This window comes from Microtus pennsylvanicus, chromosome 18 (genome assembly GCF_037038515.1).
Source record: "Microtus pennsylvanicus isolate mMicPen1 chromosome 18, mMicPen1.hap1, whole genome shotgun sequence".
In the NCBI taxonomy this organism is placed as follows: domain Eukaryota; kingdom Metazoa; phylum Chordata; class Mammalia; order Rodentia; family Cricetidae; genus Microtus; species Microtus pennsylvanicus.
In genome coordinates this window covers 40,888,332-40,904,298 of record NC_134596.1, presented here as the reverse complement: position 1 = coordinate 40,904,298, position 15,967 = coordinate 40,888,332, and the positions used below count along the sequence as shown (strand labels likewise).

The 15,967-nt window shown below is 53.9% G+C and overlaps 1 protein-coding gene across 3 annotated transcripts in view; it reads left to right on the top strand.

The window, feature by feature from the left end:
* The window catches only part of Capn5 (calpain 5), a 56,521-nt gene extending 41,753 nt beyond the window's left edge, over positions 1 to 14,768 (top strand). For all 3 annotated transcript variants that reach the window (XM_075952463.1, XM_075952465.1, XM_075952464.1), the window contains exons 5-13: positions 2,762 to 2,954; positions 3,842 to 4,035; positions 4,676 to 4,753; positions 7,103 to 7,298; positions 7,885 to 8,007; positions 9,826 to 10,022; positions 10,697 to 10,812; positions 11,255 to 11,391; positions 12,258 to 14,768. In XM_075952463.1, coding sequence (XP_075808578.1) covers positions 2,762 to 2,954; positions 3,842 to 4,035; positions 4,676 to 4,753; positions 7,103 to 7,298; positions 7,885 to 8,007; positions 9,826 to 10,022; positions 10,697 to 10,812; positions 11,255 to 11,391; positions 12,258 to 12,440 — 1,417 coding nt within the window. In that variant the 3' untranslated portion in view covers positions 12,441 to 14,768. The remainder of the gene's footprint in view (positions 1 to 2,761; positions 2,955 to 3,841; positions 4,036 to 4,675; positions 4,754 to 7,102; positions 7,299 to 7,884; positions 8,008 to 9,825; positions 10,023 to 10,696; positions 10,813 to 11,254; positions 11,392 to 12,257) is intronic.
* Positions 14,769 to 15,967: the final 1,199 nt, after the last annotated feature.

Below are 15,967 nucleotides of genomic sequence, written 5' to 3'. Positions count from 1 at the left end.
CGCGGGGGGGGGGGGGGGGTGACAGAAAGTGTGAGAGGAATCACAAGAGTCTGCATTCAAGAGCCTACATGGAAGAGAGAAAAGGAAAAACGAATTCAAAAGAAAAACCCCTGAGAATTTAACCCTAAGAAAGCAGAGCCAGTCCCTTGGTGGCCAATGTGTTTTCACTGCCATTGGTGGGGCTGTGGTGGAAGACCTCCTGCTGACTAAGCAAGTGCTCCACTACTGAGCTACAGTTTCAGCTCTTAGTTTTGTTTTTTTAAATAAAGTTTTATTGATTATAAATGCACACACACGCACATATATATATACACCCACACACTTACACGGTACTTCTTGCTAAGCCACCAATTTATTGTCCAGTAACTACTACCCACAATGCTGTCACCATTACCTACATCCAAAATCTTCCCATGCACACCCCAGCAGAAATTCTTCCCCATCAATCAGTAACTCCGTTTTCTCTCCCTGAAGCCTGCAGAACTCTGTTATTCTTGCCTATGAACCTATCTCTCCTGGGCACCTTGTATACAGGAAATCCTGCTATATATGTTTCTCTGGGTCTGGCTTCTTTTACTCAGCATGATATTTTTTTAAAGATTTATTTATTCACGTATTCTATGTGTACGAGTGCTCTATCTTCATGCACACCAGAGGGACTCTGATCCCCTTACAGATGGCTGTGAGCCACCATGTGGGTGCTGGGAACTGCACTCAGGACCTCTGGAAGAGCAGTCACGTGTTCTTAACCGCTGAGCCATCTCTCCAGCCCCCTAGCGTCATATTTCCAACGTCCAGCTAGGTTACCGTTTATTCCAGCACTTTCCGCTGGAGCTCTCAGTCATGCTTTACCTGTTTGCAGACAGACAGTTGGGCAGCGCCCCCCTCCCGGCTGCTGTGAACGGTGCCACTGTGATCACGGGTGTTCAGGTGTCAAGTCTCTGCTTTGATCCTTTTCCAGTGTTTCTCAGCAGTGGAACTTCTGGGTCATGTGACATTCAACGGGCCTCTTTAAGGAACTCTCCCTAGTGGCTGCACTATTTTATGTTTGCTTCTTTCTCTTTCTGTGTGTGTTGTACTTAGGCACATTGTGTGTGTGTGTGTGTGTGTGCATACTTGTACACGCGTGTGTAGATGTGTACACACACGTGTGTATATTCATGTGTCTGTGTGTGGAGTCCTAAGGCTGGAGACATCCTGGCTTGCTCTTCCCCTTCACTCCCGAAGGCAGGATCTCTCAGTCAAACCCAGAGCTCACTGATGTGGCTAGTCTTGCTAGCCAGCTAGCTCTCGGGATTCCATCTCTGCCTGTCATGGCTGGAACTACAGGTGGGCCCCCATGCCCGCTTGGGTTTACTCGGGTTTTGGGGATTTGAACTCTAGCCCTGACATTTTCCTGACAATTGCTTTAACCGGTGAACCCCCCACCCCAGTTCTTCTTCACTTTTTAAGTTGTGAAACGAACATATGCCTTTTTGAGCAAATCCAAAAAGTATCGGACAGAGAAGGCCACACCCCTTCCTGCCTCAGGCAACTGGGCCTTCAGCTACCTCTTTTAGTCTCTGCACCCCGTTTCCTCTATCAAGGGCATCTTTTGGTATCATTTTGTTGTTGTGAGACAAGCTATCACGCAGGCTTTCCCCAGACTCACTGGGTAGCAGAAGCTGGCTTTGAACTCCTAGCCCCGGTGCTGAGGCTACAGGCCGGTGCTACCAGGCCAGCTTCTTTTTTCTTTTGTTTTTTTTTTTGTTGTTGTTGTTTTGTTTTTCGAAACAGAGTTTCTCTGTGGCTTTGGAGCCTGTCCTGGCACTAGCTCTTGTAGACCAGGCTGGCCTCGAACTCACAGAGATCCTCCTGCCTCTGCCTCCCTAGTGCTGGGATTAAAGGTGTGCGCCACCACTGCCCGGCCAGGCCAGCGTCTTTTAACATCTCTGATGCATTTTTGTTCACAGGCATCCTTACAAAGCGTGGCACTGTTTTGTGTGTCTGTCTCTACCGTGCTGTGTTATCTCTCTGTTACTCATGCTCAGAGTCACTGTGTCATTACAGAGTAGATTCTTAATATCTTTTTAAAGTTCCCTGAGGGAAACTGGTTACAGATCTCCCAATTCTGCACACAGTTATTTCATCTCTCCAGGCCAGAAGCTACTTTATGGAATTATTGCTTACCTCTCAAAACATAACTGGAATTCAGTGTTCCTGCATTTTCAGGCATAACAAGCAAACACTAGCATTTCTCTCTACCCCACAGGTTCTTTTCCAACACTTTTTAGAATGTTCCAGAGCATAGATATAGCATTTGTTGTTGTTGTTGTTTTTTAAAGGACTATTCTTGGTTGTCCACTTTTTTCAAAAAAAAAAAATTATTTATTATATATACAGTGGTCTGCCTGCAGACCAGAAGAGGGCACCAGATCTCATAGATGGTTGTGAGCCACCATGTGGTTGCTGGGACTTGAACTCAGGACCTCTGGAAGAACAGTCAATGCTCTTAACCTCTGAGCCATCTCTCCAGCCCCAGCATTTGTTTTTAAAACCAATTCCTTATAGTTTTACATCGTTATCATTATGAATTATATAACTTATGCAGAATTGTTGGAAATCCAAGTCCTACAGTGGTGGCTGGCTCAGCCTGACAGCTCGAGACTGGGAGTCTAGACCTGAGCCCCATCATTGGCCATGCTGTGGCTTGCTGTGAGACCGTAGCAGTTGGCTTGATTTCTGAGCTTCAACTGGGAACCCCTGGCCTGTCATTCCCCAGGCTGGCAGGCTGTTACCAGGCCCTGGACGGCGGCAACACGGCAGATGCACTAGTAGATTTCACGGGCGGTGTTTCCGAACCCATCGACCTGACCGAGGGGGACTTTGCCAACGACGAGGCCAAGAGGAATCAGCTCTTTGAACGGGTGTTGAAGGTGCACAGCAGAGGCGGCCTCATCAGTGCCTCCATCAAGGTAGGAGTGCAGAGTACACCCGAGTGGGGCCGAGCCTGGACCCGGGCATCACACCGACCCTTGACCCCATGGCTGACATTCTTGGAGAGCACAGCTCCCCTTCCATGGTGCTGAGCAGCGATGCAAGTCCAGCCTTAACCCCCTGCACTATGCAATGCTCCTAACACCCTTTAGACTCCCTCAGACTTCTTTGGGTGCTTGAGTCCTTGCCTCCGAGGCACATTGTCAAGGCAAATGGTGTCAAAGCTAAGGGCAGCTGGAAGGGGGCAGCAAGGCCCTAGGGCAGGTAGCCTGAAGCCGGTCTCCAAGGGTCCTGTGCTCGGTCACTGCTGGGAGATAGGTGGGTGCATTGGAGTCAGGGTTTGAAACCATGGTACTGTGAACCTGGCCCGCTGGCTCTCTAGATACGTGGAGCCCTGGTTTGTGGTATCTGCTGAGTTCCCTGGAGTAAATACTGCTATCTAGGTCAGTTTCCTGTTGCCCATGTTTTCACAAGCAGCTCTTAAAATTTCTGAGTGTTACCACCAGGCATGGTCCCGCACATCTGTAATCCCAGTACTTGGGACCTGGGAGGTAGAGGCAGGAGAATTGCTCCAATTTCAAAGTCAGCTGAATCCGCAAAGAGAATTCTAGGCCACTTGGGCCTATGCATTGAGACTTGAAAAATTCTAAATATATAGCAGTTGGCTTCACTGGGGCAAGTTGGCACCAACATATTCTGGGATGGCTTCTGCAGGTGGTTGGTCCCCTGGGGTTCTGACCCTTAGCAAGGTCAGTTCTGTGTCTGTTCAGCTGCAGTTCCCACCCCTACCTGAAGGGGGCGTTGCGGCTCCTTAGCTTGGATTCCAGTGTGACCCTCCTGTCTGAGATCCTTTGTCCTCCTGCAGGCTGTGACAGCAGCTGACATGGAAGCCCGCCTGGCATGTGGCCTGGTGAAGGGCCACGCGTATGCCGTCACCGATGTACGCAAGGTGCGCCTGGGCCATGGCCTGCTGGCCTTCTTCAAGTCAGAGAAGCTGGACATGATCCGCCTGAGGAACCCCTGGGGCGAGCGGGAGTGGAATGGTCCCTGGAGCGACACGTGAGGCCCGGGGTTGGGGTGGGTACAGGCACAGAGGCCCGGACGAAATGTGACACTGGACTGGCTGGGTCTTGTGGGGTCTGGGGCAGACGGCCTGAGGAAAAGACAGGACACTTGCTTTCCAGTGTGTGTGTGTGTGTGTGTGTGTGTGTGTGTGTGTGTGTGTGTGTGTGTGTGTGTGTGTGTATGTGTGTGTGTATGTGTGTGTGTATGTGTGTGTGTGTGTGTGTGTATGTGTGTGTGTGTGTGTGTGTGTATGTGTGTGTGTAGTGTCTGGGGGTGGGGTCGTCAAGGACAGTGGCCTGGAGAAGGTGAGCTGACCTTGACCTGTGGGGACGCAGAGGCCAGTGTGACGCAGACAAGAGTGGGGAGGGAGGCCACTAGCTCCCCAAATGCTCTGTACTTGGCCAGTGGTCCCGAGGGGTCAGAGTCCCTCCTCCCAGCTTTTCTCCTTGGCTTGGTAGCCCTGGCAGGAAGACAGATCACAGTCTCCAGTGGGAGGGAATGGAGGCTTTTTGGAACTGGGTCGGGCGTGACTTTCAGCTTCCCTAACCACGATGCTTGGTCCCACGCTGTGTCCTGGGGAGGTGGCCCTGGCAGGCCACTCCTCTTAACCTGTTTCCTGATGCTCACATCCCAGCTCGGAGGAGTGGAAGAAAGTGAGCAAGGGTGAGCGGGAGAAGATGGGTGTGACCGTGCAAGACGACGGCGAGTTTTGGTGAGTGTTCTCTCATCCCGAGTTTGGGACAGGCGGTCAGAAGCCGGGGCTCCGTCATCATCAGTTTGCTCTGTGGCCACCTCTCCAACCTGTTCACCCCTCGTATCCCGTGTCCTCTCTGCACACCTGAGGGACACTGGAACTCTTTCCACTCCCAGGCTAGTCCACAGGGCCAAGCAGACGGTCACCTCAGGACAGCCATCTCCATCCAACTTCCTGCCTCTGTGCCCAGCCTTTGTCTCCCTGTGTCTACCCTGCATCCATCCCAGGTCCATCCCCCGCCCCCATCCAATCGTCTGTATCTATTCCCTTCCTCTTTCCCCTGCATCCATTCCTCTGTGCCCATCTCTGTGGTCCGTCATTCCCTGTGTGTCTGTCTCACATTCCCTGCACTCATTTGCTAAAAACCTATTCCCTAAATCTGTCCGTCTGAACCCATCCCTCACACCCACTCTCTCCATCCATCCTATTTATGTACCCCCTGCACCTACTCAACCCCTGCACCTACTCAACCCCTGCACCTACTCAACCCCTGCACCTACTCAACCCCCTGCACCTACTCAACCCCTGCACCTACTCAACCCCTGCACCTATCAACCCCTGCACCTACTCAACCCCTGCACCTACTCAACCCCCTGCACCTACTCAACCCCCTGCACCTACTCAACCCCCTGCACCTACTCAACCCCCTGCACCTACTCAACCCCCTGCACCTACTCAACCCCCTGCACCTACTCAACCCCCTGCACCTACTCAACCCCCTGCACCTACTCAACCCCCTGCACCTACTCAACCCCCTGCACCTACTCAACCCCCTGCACCTACTCAACCCCCTGCACCCTTCATTCTTCTGTAGTCGTCCCGTTATCTGTCTCTGTACCTGTTCATTCTGTAAATCCAGTCATCCCTGTATCCACCCCCCACTCTAGCTCCCGTACCTCTTCATTCCCCCGTATCCATCCCCTCCTCTGACCCCCATGGCTGTTCATTGCCCTGTATCCATCCCCTCCTCTGGCCCCCATGCCTGTTCATTCCCCTGTATCCATCTCTTCCTCTGCACCCTAATGCCTGTTCATTCTCCTGTATCCATCCCCTCCTCTGACCCCCATGGCTGTTCATTCCCCTGTATCCATCCCCTCCTCTGGCCCCCATGCCTGTTCATTCCCCTGTATCCATCCCCTCCTCTGGCCCCCATGCCTCTTCATTCCCCCATATCCATCCCCTCCTCTGTACCCTAATGCCTGTTCATTTTCCTGAATCCATTTCTTCTTTTGCAACCCCCCTCTTCTTGTATCCCTTGAGCCCATTCATTCCCTTACAGTCCTCCCTTGAATCCATTCCACCGGCCGTCTGGACTCTGTTCTGTGCAGTGCTGTTCTTCACAGCACACTTCATAGGAGATTCAGCCACCTATGGGAGGGGAAGGTACAGGGTACTGTGTGTGAGGTAGCTACTACGCAGAGCCCAGGCCAACCAGGATCAGATGTCAGTGATACTAGCATCCTAATGAAGCCCCCTTTTGCCGTGGGGGTGAGGGCTAAGCAGGACCTCCAGTCTGCACTGCTGTGGACACAGTCCGCTGTGGAGTGCAGTCTGACTCGGAGTCAGATGACTTAAAACGGTAATATGGCTTCTCCATGGAAATGGGCTGCTTTTATAAAGTCCCTTCTCATGCATATTCATGCCGTGCACCTCAAGGTCTGACCCATGCTCCTCATGCAGCTTCTTCGGCCAGTCGGAGCCCGTGTGCTTAGTCCTTAGACTCAGGGTGTCCTTACTGAGCGCCAAGAGTGTGCTAGGCTCCTCAAGGTGTGCCAGGCTACTGCCTGGAAGTAGGGATGGGGGTGTCTTGATTCAGGCCTTACAGCCGCCATGAAAGATAATGGGTAGCAACAGATTATACCTGATGTTCATGGGTGGTGAGAAGGCAGACCAGACAGACCAGACAGCCTCACTTCCGTCTCTGGGATCCACACAGTGGAAGGAGAGAACCCTGACCTCCATTGTATGCCATGCACACCTGTAACCTCCTCCCAATGATCAGTGCTTAACTCAGCAGTATGATATTAAGATGCACACACTGTTGTCAACACGTAAAATGCCCTCACAGCCAGCCCACCAGCTGCTCTTTGTGTTGGTAACAATGTTGCACCCTTTAATTTTGCTCAATCCCCTGCCGGCCCTGTGAGACAGGCAACTGTTGCTAGGCTCATCTCCGTTTTACAAATGAGGAAATTGAGGCCTGAGAGAGATTTGGGGTCTTGGTAGTATTGTGTCTAACTTGCTTCTGTGGAGCTGTGGTTAAGGGCATTGTGGGGCTCACCCAGCTCCGTGCCTTTCTGCACACAGGATGACCTTCGAGGACGTGTGCCGGTACTTTACCGACATCATTAAGTGCCGCCTACTTAACACATCCTACCTGAGCATCCATAAGACGTGGGAGGAGGCCCGGCTGCGTGGCGCCTGGACGAGGCATGAGGACCCGCAGCAGAACCGCAGCGGAGGCTGCATCAACCATAAGGACACTTTCTTCCAGAACCCTCAGGTGGGCATCCCCATCCCACCCTGCAGCAGCTGTGAGACCTGACCCCTGCCCTGCCAGGGGCCCTTGCATCCCTCAGGAATGACCCCGACTGTCTCTGGGCCTCGTTATGACTATCTGTGCAGTGAGGGCCCAGTGGACACCGTCTGGGGTCATGACGTCCCAATCTTACTGTCTGCACTGCGTGTGGTCACAATGAGGACACTGGCTCTCGGGGACTTGGCTGTTCCCAGGAAATGTCGCCAGGTTGTGCCCGCCATGGGGAGTCTCCCCAGCAGCTTCTTTGGCCAGTCAGAGCCTGTGTGCTTAGTCCTTAGACTCAGGGTGTCCTTACTGAGCGCCAAGAGTGTGCTAGGCTCTGAGGTGAGCACTTACCACCGTTGAGGTCTCCCAGTCTTTGGGTGGGGCAGTCACTGTATGAGTTAATAGGTTCCTCTCCCAGATTGGGGGCTGATTTGGAGAGCTGATGGGGGTAGCCCAAGCTCATGCCACCAACATGGCTTGGGCTTAGCCCCAGAGTCCAGGCTCTTGGGAGCACGGGAGGTTGACCCTGGCCCCACCATGGGTCTTTTCATGGCCACACCCGCAGTACATATTTGAAGTCAAGAAGCCAGAAGATGAAGTTCTGATCTGCATTCAGCAGCGGCCCAAGCGGTCAACTCGCCGAGAGGGCAAAGGCGAGAACCTGGCCATCGGCTTCGACATCTACAAGGTGAGACCTGCAGCCAGCGGGACTTGTGGTGAGGGATGCCGGGTGTTGTGTGCCTGCTGGGCTTGTTGGCCCTGCTGGCCCTGCTGCCCCCTTAGGGCTGAGCTTTTCCTCTCCTGCAGCCTCTTTTGGGTTGGAAGCTCTGCAACCTCTTGGGCTGCCAAGTAGGCGACCTTGTGCAGAGATAGGTAGACTTGGCTCTGGCCACTCCCCTGGCTTATTGTCCTTCACATGTGATGCCTAGTATGGGGGACAATTGGCATGACAGGTCCCCACACATGTGCCAGCTCTTGAGAACCTACTGAACCCACACAGGTGTGAGATACTGGTGCATGTGGGGTCTCCAGCCTTTAGTGGTGATGACAAGACTGTTTACCCACCCCTTGTGCTGGCTTATGCGTAGTGTGTTGACGTGTTGTGACACTTGGTGTCATGTCATGGCTTGCACCGATTTGACTGTAGCATACAAGGTTGTATGGGATCCATGATTGTCTAGCATGTGCTGGCAGCTGGTGGTGTCATTTCATGGATTTGGGCTGGGAGTTAGGCACATCTTGGTAAGTAGGCCTCCCAAACTACAAAGATAAATTCTGAGACTCCCTGTGGGTGTGCCAAACTGCAGATAGCACCACACCACGGCCACAGGGAAGACAGCTCATGAGCGGCTAATCTGTAGGTCCAGAACACAGTACAGATGCGCTGGCCAGACAAGGGGCTCATGTCCTGGATTGAGGAAAGTGAAACGCTGCAGGATTTCAGCACTTCCGAAACCGAAACTGTATAAATTATCTCTGCGTTTTCCTTTTGCTGTTTCCAGAGCATGGTTGACTGTAGGTAACTGAAATCGTGGAACTGTGGATACGCAGGGGTGGGGGCTGGGGACGACAGCATTCGATTCCTTTGTGACAGAACTGCAGGGTCAGGCTGGCTGTGGTGGCACATGCCTGTAATCCCAGCACTTAGGAGGCAGAGGCAGGAGGAGCAGGAGCCCCAGGACAATCTTAATGACAAAGTGAATTGAAGAGACTTTGTCTCAAAAGCATAAAAAACAAAACAAAACAAGAGAAGAATAGTCTGAGGCCTACAACCTGGTGACATCGTCACTAGATTATCCTTGCTGTGAAGAGAAGGTTCCACTCCAGTGGTCATCGCCACCCAATCCAGTCACCCTTCTGTGGGGGCCAGCAGAGCGTCAGTCGGTGTGAAGCAAGAAGAAATTCCAGTTCAGCACAACTCAGTAGCGGGTGCTGCTTCAAACTCTGAGAGTCTGACAGTGGGTGGTTGATTTCATATGTATGTGAGCACAGCACAATCTGGGGAAAAGTTTCCTAGTGGCAATTAACTCAACCCTGTGTGCACAATAAAGGTTTAGGCGTGACTGCTGTGACGTCTTCCATAAAGACAGGCTCTATAGATTGGCTACATGTGACATCTTAAGTCTGTGGGAGGGCTTGGTGTGGTCTCAGTCATACAGGTGGTACAGAGGTCAGCAGGCTGTAACTGTCTCCACTCCCAGCCTCCTGGGTGGAGGACAGGTTATACATTCCTCCCTGACAGGTTATACATTCCTCCCTTTGAAGAGACAAACCCTGCGTGCGTGACATTACTGGTTTCCCTGGTGTTTATCTGTGAGCACAAGGACCTCTGTGCTTCTTCACCCTTCTCCTCTGCCCTAGCCAAACACTGAACTGATTTTGTCTTCATAGATTCTCTAATTCTGGACATTCCCAATCCATGTATCCTACTGATCCTTTCATGGTGGCCAGCAGGAGGTGGCTGCGTGTGCCCGTGTGTGGCCCATCTCCTCCTGTCTCCACACAGGTGGAAGAGAACCGCCAGTACCGTATGCACAGCCTACAGCACAAGGCCGCCAGCTCCATCTACATCAACTCGCGTAGCGTCTTCTTGCGGACGGAGCAGCCCGAGGGACGCTACGTCATCATCCCCACCACCTTCGAGCCGGGCCACACTGGCGAGTTCCTGCTCCGAGTCTTCACAGACGTTCCCTCCAACTGCCGGTGCGCGGGGACCAGAGCTGGTGGAATCTGCAGCCCTAGCCTGTCTGTGTCCCCTCAAGGCTTGGTACCCAGGATTCGGCATCCTCAGAGATAGGCATCCCTTGCCTCTCTCCTCCCCTGCTTGCCTGCCCGGCTTCTCTTGGTCTTCACTGGAAGCAGCGACTCAGTTTATAAAGTTGCTTTCTCTTATTTTGTTTATCTTCTCACACCCCAAATGGGAGGCCTAACCACTCCATCTCATAGATGAAAGTAGGGACCAACTCTGGAAAGAGGGTCTGACACCCTCAGACCCTGTCTGTCTGTGTTAGTATGGCTGGAGTCACCCACCCAGCTGGATTGTCACCCCTGTCCCCTGTCCCATGGAGACTGGCTTTGGGAGGCAATGGGGGCTGCTAAACCCATTTTGAGGATGCAGAATAATATCTATAATGCCCAGCAGAGGATGTGGCATGCAGGAAGTGCTCAGTGCCCTGTGGTCCATGAGGAGGATGGGACCCTGCTGGGGTGGAGTACAGGGGGGACAGAGAGGCTGGAAGCCCGTGGCACTGGATGGTTGGGTCTGCCATCAGGTTTGGTTTAGGATTAAGTGAATGTCTGCAGTAAGTACTGCTCCTGACTTTGAACCCGTCTTCTTATCTTCCTGCCATCGGCTCCCCCGCCTCACCCTGTATCAGGGAGCTGCGCCTGGATGAGCCCCCTCATACCTGTTGGAGCTCCCTGTGTGGCTACCCTCAGCAAGTGACCCAGGTCCATGTCCTAGGGGCTGCTGGCCTCAAGGATTCCCCGACAGGTGAGCTCATCCGGAGATTACCTCAGGCCCTGCCTCCTTCCACACAGACCCCAGCCTCCTGAGACCCCAGCACCTACAGAACTCACTCTGCAGGCCCAGCCATCCAGGAGGTGATGTGAGCTTCCAGAGAGGCCCACCTCCTCCTTCCTCAGATAGCACTGGGGGTTCAGGAAGGCTTCCCAGGGAGCAGACCTTTCTCTAGGCCAAGGTGTGAAATCTGTGTGTAAGAAGGAGTGGCCAGGACTGCAGGCCAGAGGCCACCTCCACGCCTCCTTCCACCTGGCCCTAGAAGGTAGAGGACTCCTGTCTGGAAGGTGGATCAGGCTCCTGTCTCCCTTCCCCATTGTGACTAAGACCAGATTAGCTGGTCCCCTCCCAGACACCCGTCCCGTTGGGCTCTGCCCAACTCTGTCCTCAGCCCAGCTCCTCATCTTTTCTCCAGGGGCAAACTCATACGTGATCATTAAGTGTGAGGGTGAGAAGGTCCGCTCGGCTGTGCAGAGAGGGACCTCGACCCCGGAATACAATGTGAAAGGCGTCTTCTATCGCAAGAAGCTGGCTCAGCCCATCACCGTGCAGGTAAGGTCCATCCTGTTCCCTCCCGCGGTCTTCCCGCCCGCTCCCAATCTCCACCCACAGCCAGTCTGGGTCTGAGAGGCAGCAAGGCTGGTCTCCCAGCCAGAGTCAGTGGTCCAAGCCTTGGCCACTATTCCTCAGCGCTCCCACCAAGTGTCACTTGGGAAAGTGATACTGAGATCACGTGTGACTTGTGGCTGTTTCCAAAGAGGCCTGAGGAGGGAATCCGAATGCCAGTGTCCTTGGGCACAGCTCCTTTCTCTCAGGACGCCTTCGGTCCCCCAAGCCCAGAGCAGCCTCTCTCTGGGCGAGAAACCATCTGTAAACAAATGTGTAGCATCCCAGGGGAGCTGCTAGATTTTCCAAGTGTTCTTAACGGTGGATCCCAATGGGGCAAATCATAGCCTTGTAGATACCGAAGCTGGAAAGGACCCTGAGGGGCAGGTGATTCAACCTGAATCTTAAAAATGAGGTGTTTTGTGTGGCCACGCACATCTTTAATCCCAGCACTCAGGAGACAGAGACAGACAGAACTCGATGAGTTTGGGGCTAGCCTGGTCTACATAGCAAGTTCCAGGCTAGCCAGGACTACACAGTGAAACCGTGTCTCAAACAAACAAAGGAAAAAGGGGCTGGGACCAGAACTAGGTCAAGTCTGAGTTTACCCCTCAGTTCAAGCTAGTGGCGAGAGTTTAGGCTTTCTACATGGTAGAGAGCTTTGATGGGAGCTGAGGGTCTACAAGAAGGCATCAATCCCTCAGTCCAGGACAATTGAGGAAAGAGGCTTCTAGGCCCTGCCCTCACACCCTGCCTGCCACAGGCTACACCCCTGGTCTTGGACACACCCCTCCCCCACCATCTCCCCTTAGATCTGGAACCACCGAGTTCTGAAGGATGAATTCCTGGGCCAGGTGTGCTTGAAGACGGACCCGGAAGACCTGCAGGCCCTCCACACCCTCCACCTCCAGGACCGCAGTCGCCGGCAGCCCAGCGACTTGCCCGGCACCGTGGCTGTGCACGTCCTCAGCAGCGCCTCCCTCACGGCCGTGTGACACCCGGCCCGCTTGCCCGGCCACGCTAGTTCTCACCAGTCCTTGCATGTCCGCACCTGGCCTGGGACCAGCCCGGGAACCAGACACGGGGGGGCCCTTTCCCCACTCCTCCACTGACCAACTGCGTGACCTGAGGAGAGCCCTGCCCCTCTCCGAGCCTCGGTGTTTGGAGGACATCTTCTTGCCTAAGATTTCAAGTAGCTCTCTCTACCCAGTGGGCTCTGCTGCTAAGGGGCCATCTGTCGAAAATGGAAAATGTTTCCCCAGGCCCTGTCTGCCGAGGAGTGCCAAGTTGTCACTTGTTTACACACAAACTGCCACGTCCCGAGCCCCGCCCCTCCCCGCCCCTCCCCTCCCCCGTTTTCTAGCTCCCCTTCCAGGTCTTTACTCTATAGCAGCATAAGGTAACCTTAATCTTCTTATCTTTCTGCCAACTTTCACAGTGGTGAGATTATAGGCATGTACCACTACACCAGTTTATATGGTGCTGGGTCTCGAACCTAGGGTTTGGTGTATGCTAGGCAGGCACTCTATCAACTGAGCTACATCTCCAGTCCCATTACACCTCTTTTTATAAGCTGTTTTGAAGGAGCCCTTAGTGGGCATCAGCCGGGACGTATGCAGGAGGCATTGGCTCCTTGTCTAATACCCTGTCCCATTTAGCTACTCAACATAGATTTGCCCAATTAGCCCAAAGAGCCGCCCTAGGCTTCCCTATCTTCAGGTCTTCTCAGAGGTAGACATCCCCCCCCCGACTTCACCCCCATCTCTACAGAGCTGTGGCCACACCCCTGAGAAAGTGTTATTCCCCAGCCTCTGCCTGTGATGTTGGAAAGAGTGGCTTGGGTCAGGCAGGTGGATGGAGGACTCTGGGAGACCCTAGGGGGACACACACTGCCTCTGTTGAAGGACCTGGGGGTTTTCTCAGAGGAAAGGGCTCCAGGAGCCAGGGTGGATGGTGCCAGGCCTTCAGGGTGATGTCATCTGTTGGATGTCACAGGCAGGGACTCGCCTGTCCTGTCCAGAGACCTCTGTACCAGCATCCCCCAGACAGCAAGGAGGCCACCATGCTCTTGCTGTGCAAACCACCAATATCCCTTTCAGTCATCAACATTTGATAGTCTCAGCACCTAAAAAAACAAGACTCCTTGTAAAGGGAAGTCTACCCCTACCCACTGTTCTTTCTAAAACTCATTTTGTTGGTCCTCGGCTTTTATTTTGACATGGACTGTGAAAAGTCACGGGTGAAGTGGGACCTGTACAGAGGAGACCCGGAGGAAGATGGAGAAGAGTGTGCTGGTTCTGGGCATCCTCAGGCTGGTCCAGAGTGCCTTCCTGAGGGGGCTCTTGTTCAGACTGGTGCTGTGGCTCACTGGGTCCCTCCTGTGCCCTCCTTGGGCTTCCAGACCAGGCTTAGAAGATTAGGTCAACAGCAGCAATCCCTTTTGGGAGTGTGACTTTCTGTCTCTGGTCCCTAGGATGTGATCCTCTTCCCGGCTGGAAGGGCTGGATTCTGACTGCCATCTTGTTCCTCGATAGCTCTGCTCTTAGCCTGAGACGCAGGCCATGGGAAGGGCTAGGCAGCGAAATAAAGATCAGAGAATTCCTTCTGCACAGTTGGGGCTTCCCTTCAAAGACCTGGGCCTGGATTGTGCATGCCACCACAAGCAAGCACTTAAACCTCCTGTGCCTCAATTCCTCCCTCTGCAGCGTGAGGCCCGTGACTTCTTTTGTGGGGACTCTTACAAGAATAAGAGCGAGGTCACACCACTTCCGCACTACTGCGTGTCTCTGTATCGTACGCTCCACATGTTCAAATAACCACTTCTCAATGGCTACTGCAGACAAAGACTGCCGTCAGGAATGGAGGAGGAAGCACCTGCTATGCCGTCTTGGGTCTTAGGGTCCGGCATGTGGGTCTTAGCTCAGCCATATCCCTCCGAGGCACAGGGCAAACCAGAACCAAGAAGCGAACTTGTTTAAGCTTCTCCTGGTGATGAGCCACTGCCTGCCGCCTCCAGCAGAACCAGAACCGGGCCAGAAGCCCTGCTCTTGCTTCCTCCCTCTCAGGCTAGGCCAGGCTGGCTCCTGGCTGTGCAGGGACGTCTGGTCCCCTGGAAGCCGTGAGGACAGTGTCGAGCAGGGAGAGCAGTGGCTTTGTCACCCTGTGCACCGGGGAGGCTCCAGTGTGCCTGTTGCAGGTGCTCAACCCTGCAGCCCACACTACAGGGACCACCAGGACCTGGCATTCCTTCCTCCAGGTCACCGCCCCCTGGGGTCAAGGGCATGTTATCTTCTCAGAATAAATATTGACTGCCACTCTTGAAAGACCTTCCTGTTGTCTGTCTGCTTCATCTATCCACAGCCCCATGCCCGGAAAGGAGGGAAGGGACGTTGAGTAGCTGACCTCGGGTCAGAGGGATAAGCAAGGAAGGACTTGGGGGTCCCAGGTGAGGCTGGCCTTGCTGCCTGCTTGTTGAGCTCTGTGGCATCCTTCAGGTTCCCTCCTGTAAATCTGTGGGACTGGTTTTGCTGAGCCCTGCCCATCCCAGGCCCTGGGGAACCCTTCTAGCAATTTGGGAAGATGCACAAATCCTTTTCATGACACCGTTGTAGCGTTCTTGATAGGGCAGCACGGGAGCCCATCTTCGGTTCAAGGCCTGTGTCCTGGCCCAGGGGAGAGGAGACAGCACAGGTCAGGGACACAGATGGCCTGAGCAGAGATGCTGGGCAGGTACAGGTCGCTAGAGCTCGGAATTCATGGGCGGGGCCACGGGCGGAAGCCGGGTTAGGACTGACGCAGGCGCAGGTGAAAAGAATGGACCGCACTGACCGATGGGCTGTGATGGGGCAGGAGGTGCCTAAGGGCGGTGTGAACCAAGTCCAGGTCTGCAATGGTTCGGACGTGGTCCCCTAAAAAGGCTCAGGCGCTGGAAATCCAGGTCCCTTCTAGATGGCGCAGAAAGCAGGCCGAGCCTGAAGAGGTACGGTAGAGTGTGAGCTGGTGAGAAAGGGATTAATGCTTTCTCAAGAGGCAGGGTTGCTATGACAGGAACCGCCATGCTGAGTCTTAGGTTTCTGTCCCCAGTCAAGGTAAGCATCTTCGACAGACCACCTGATCTCAGGTGACAAAACAGACCCAAACGGATTCCTAGACCACTCTCTCACCCCGTCTTTCCATACCATGCATGCACCTGCACCCCCGAGGAAACTCTGGGTGCTTCTACCTGTGTCTCTCCGGTTCTGTGTAGACCTACACTACTTGCCTGGCCCCTAAACAGAAGCCCCATGGGTGAGGACTGCATTGGGTGCCCTTTAGCATTGGCCTGTGCGCTACCTTGCACGCGGCGCCCTGGGACCGGAGGAAGCTGACCTACAGATGCGGCTTTCCCTAATTGCTGCCACCTTGGTCTTGTAGCAGTTGACTGTGTCCAGCAGGTGGCGCCATTGCGCCATCGAGGCTCCCCGCCCAAGATTCTCCATAGGCAGCTTCTTTGCTGGCCAAGAGTTGGCGGGTGGGAGAAAGG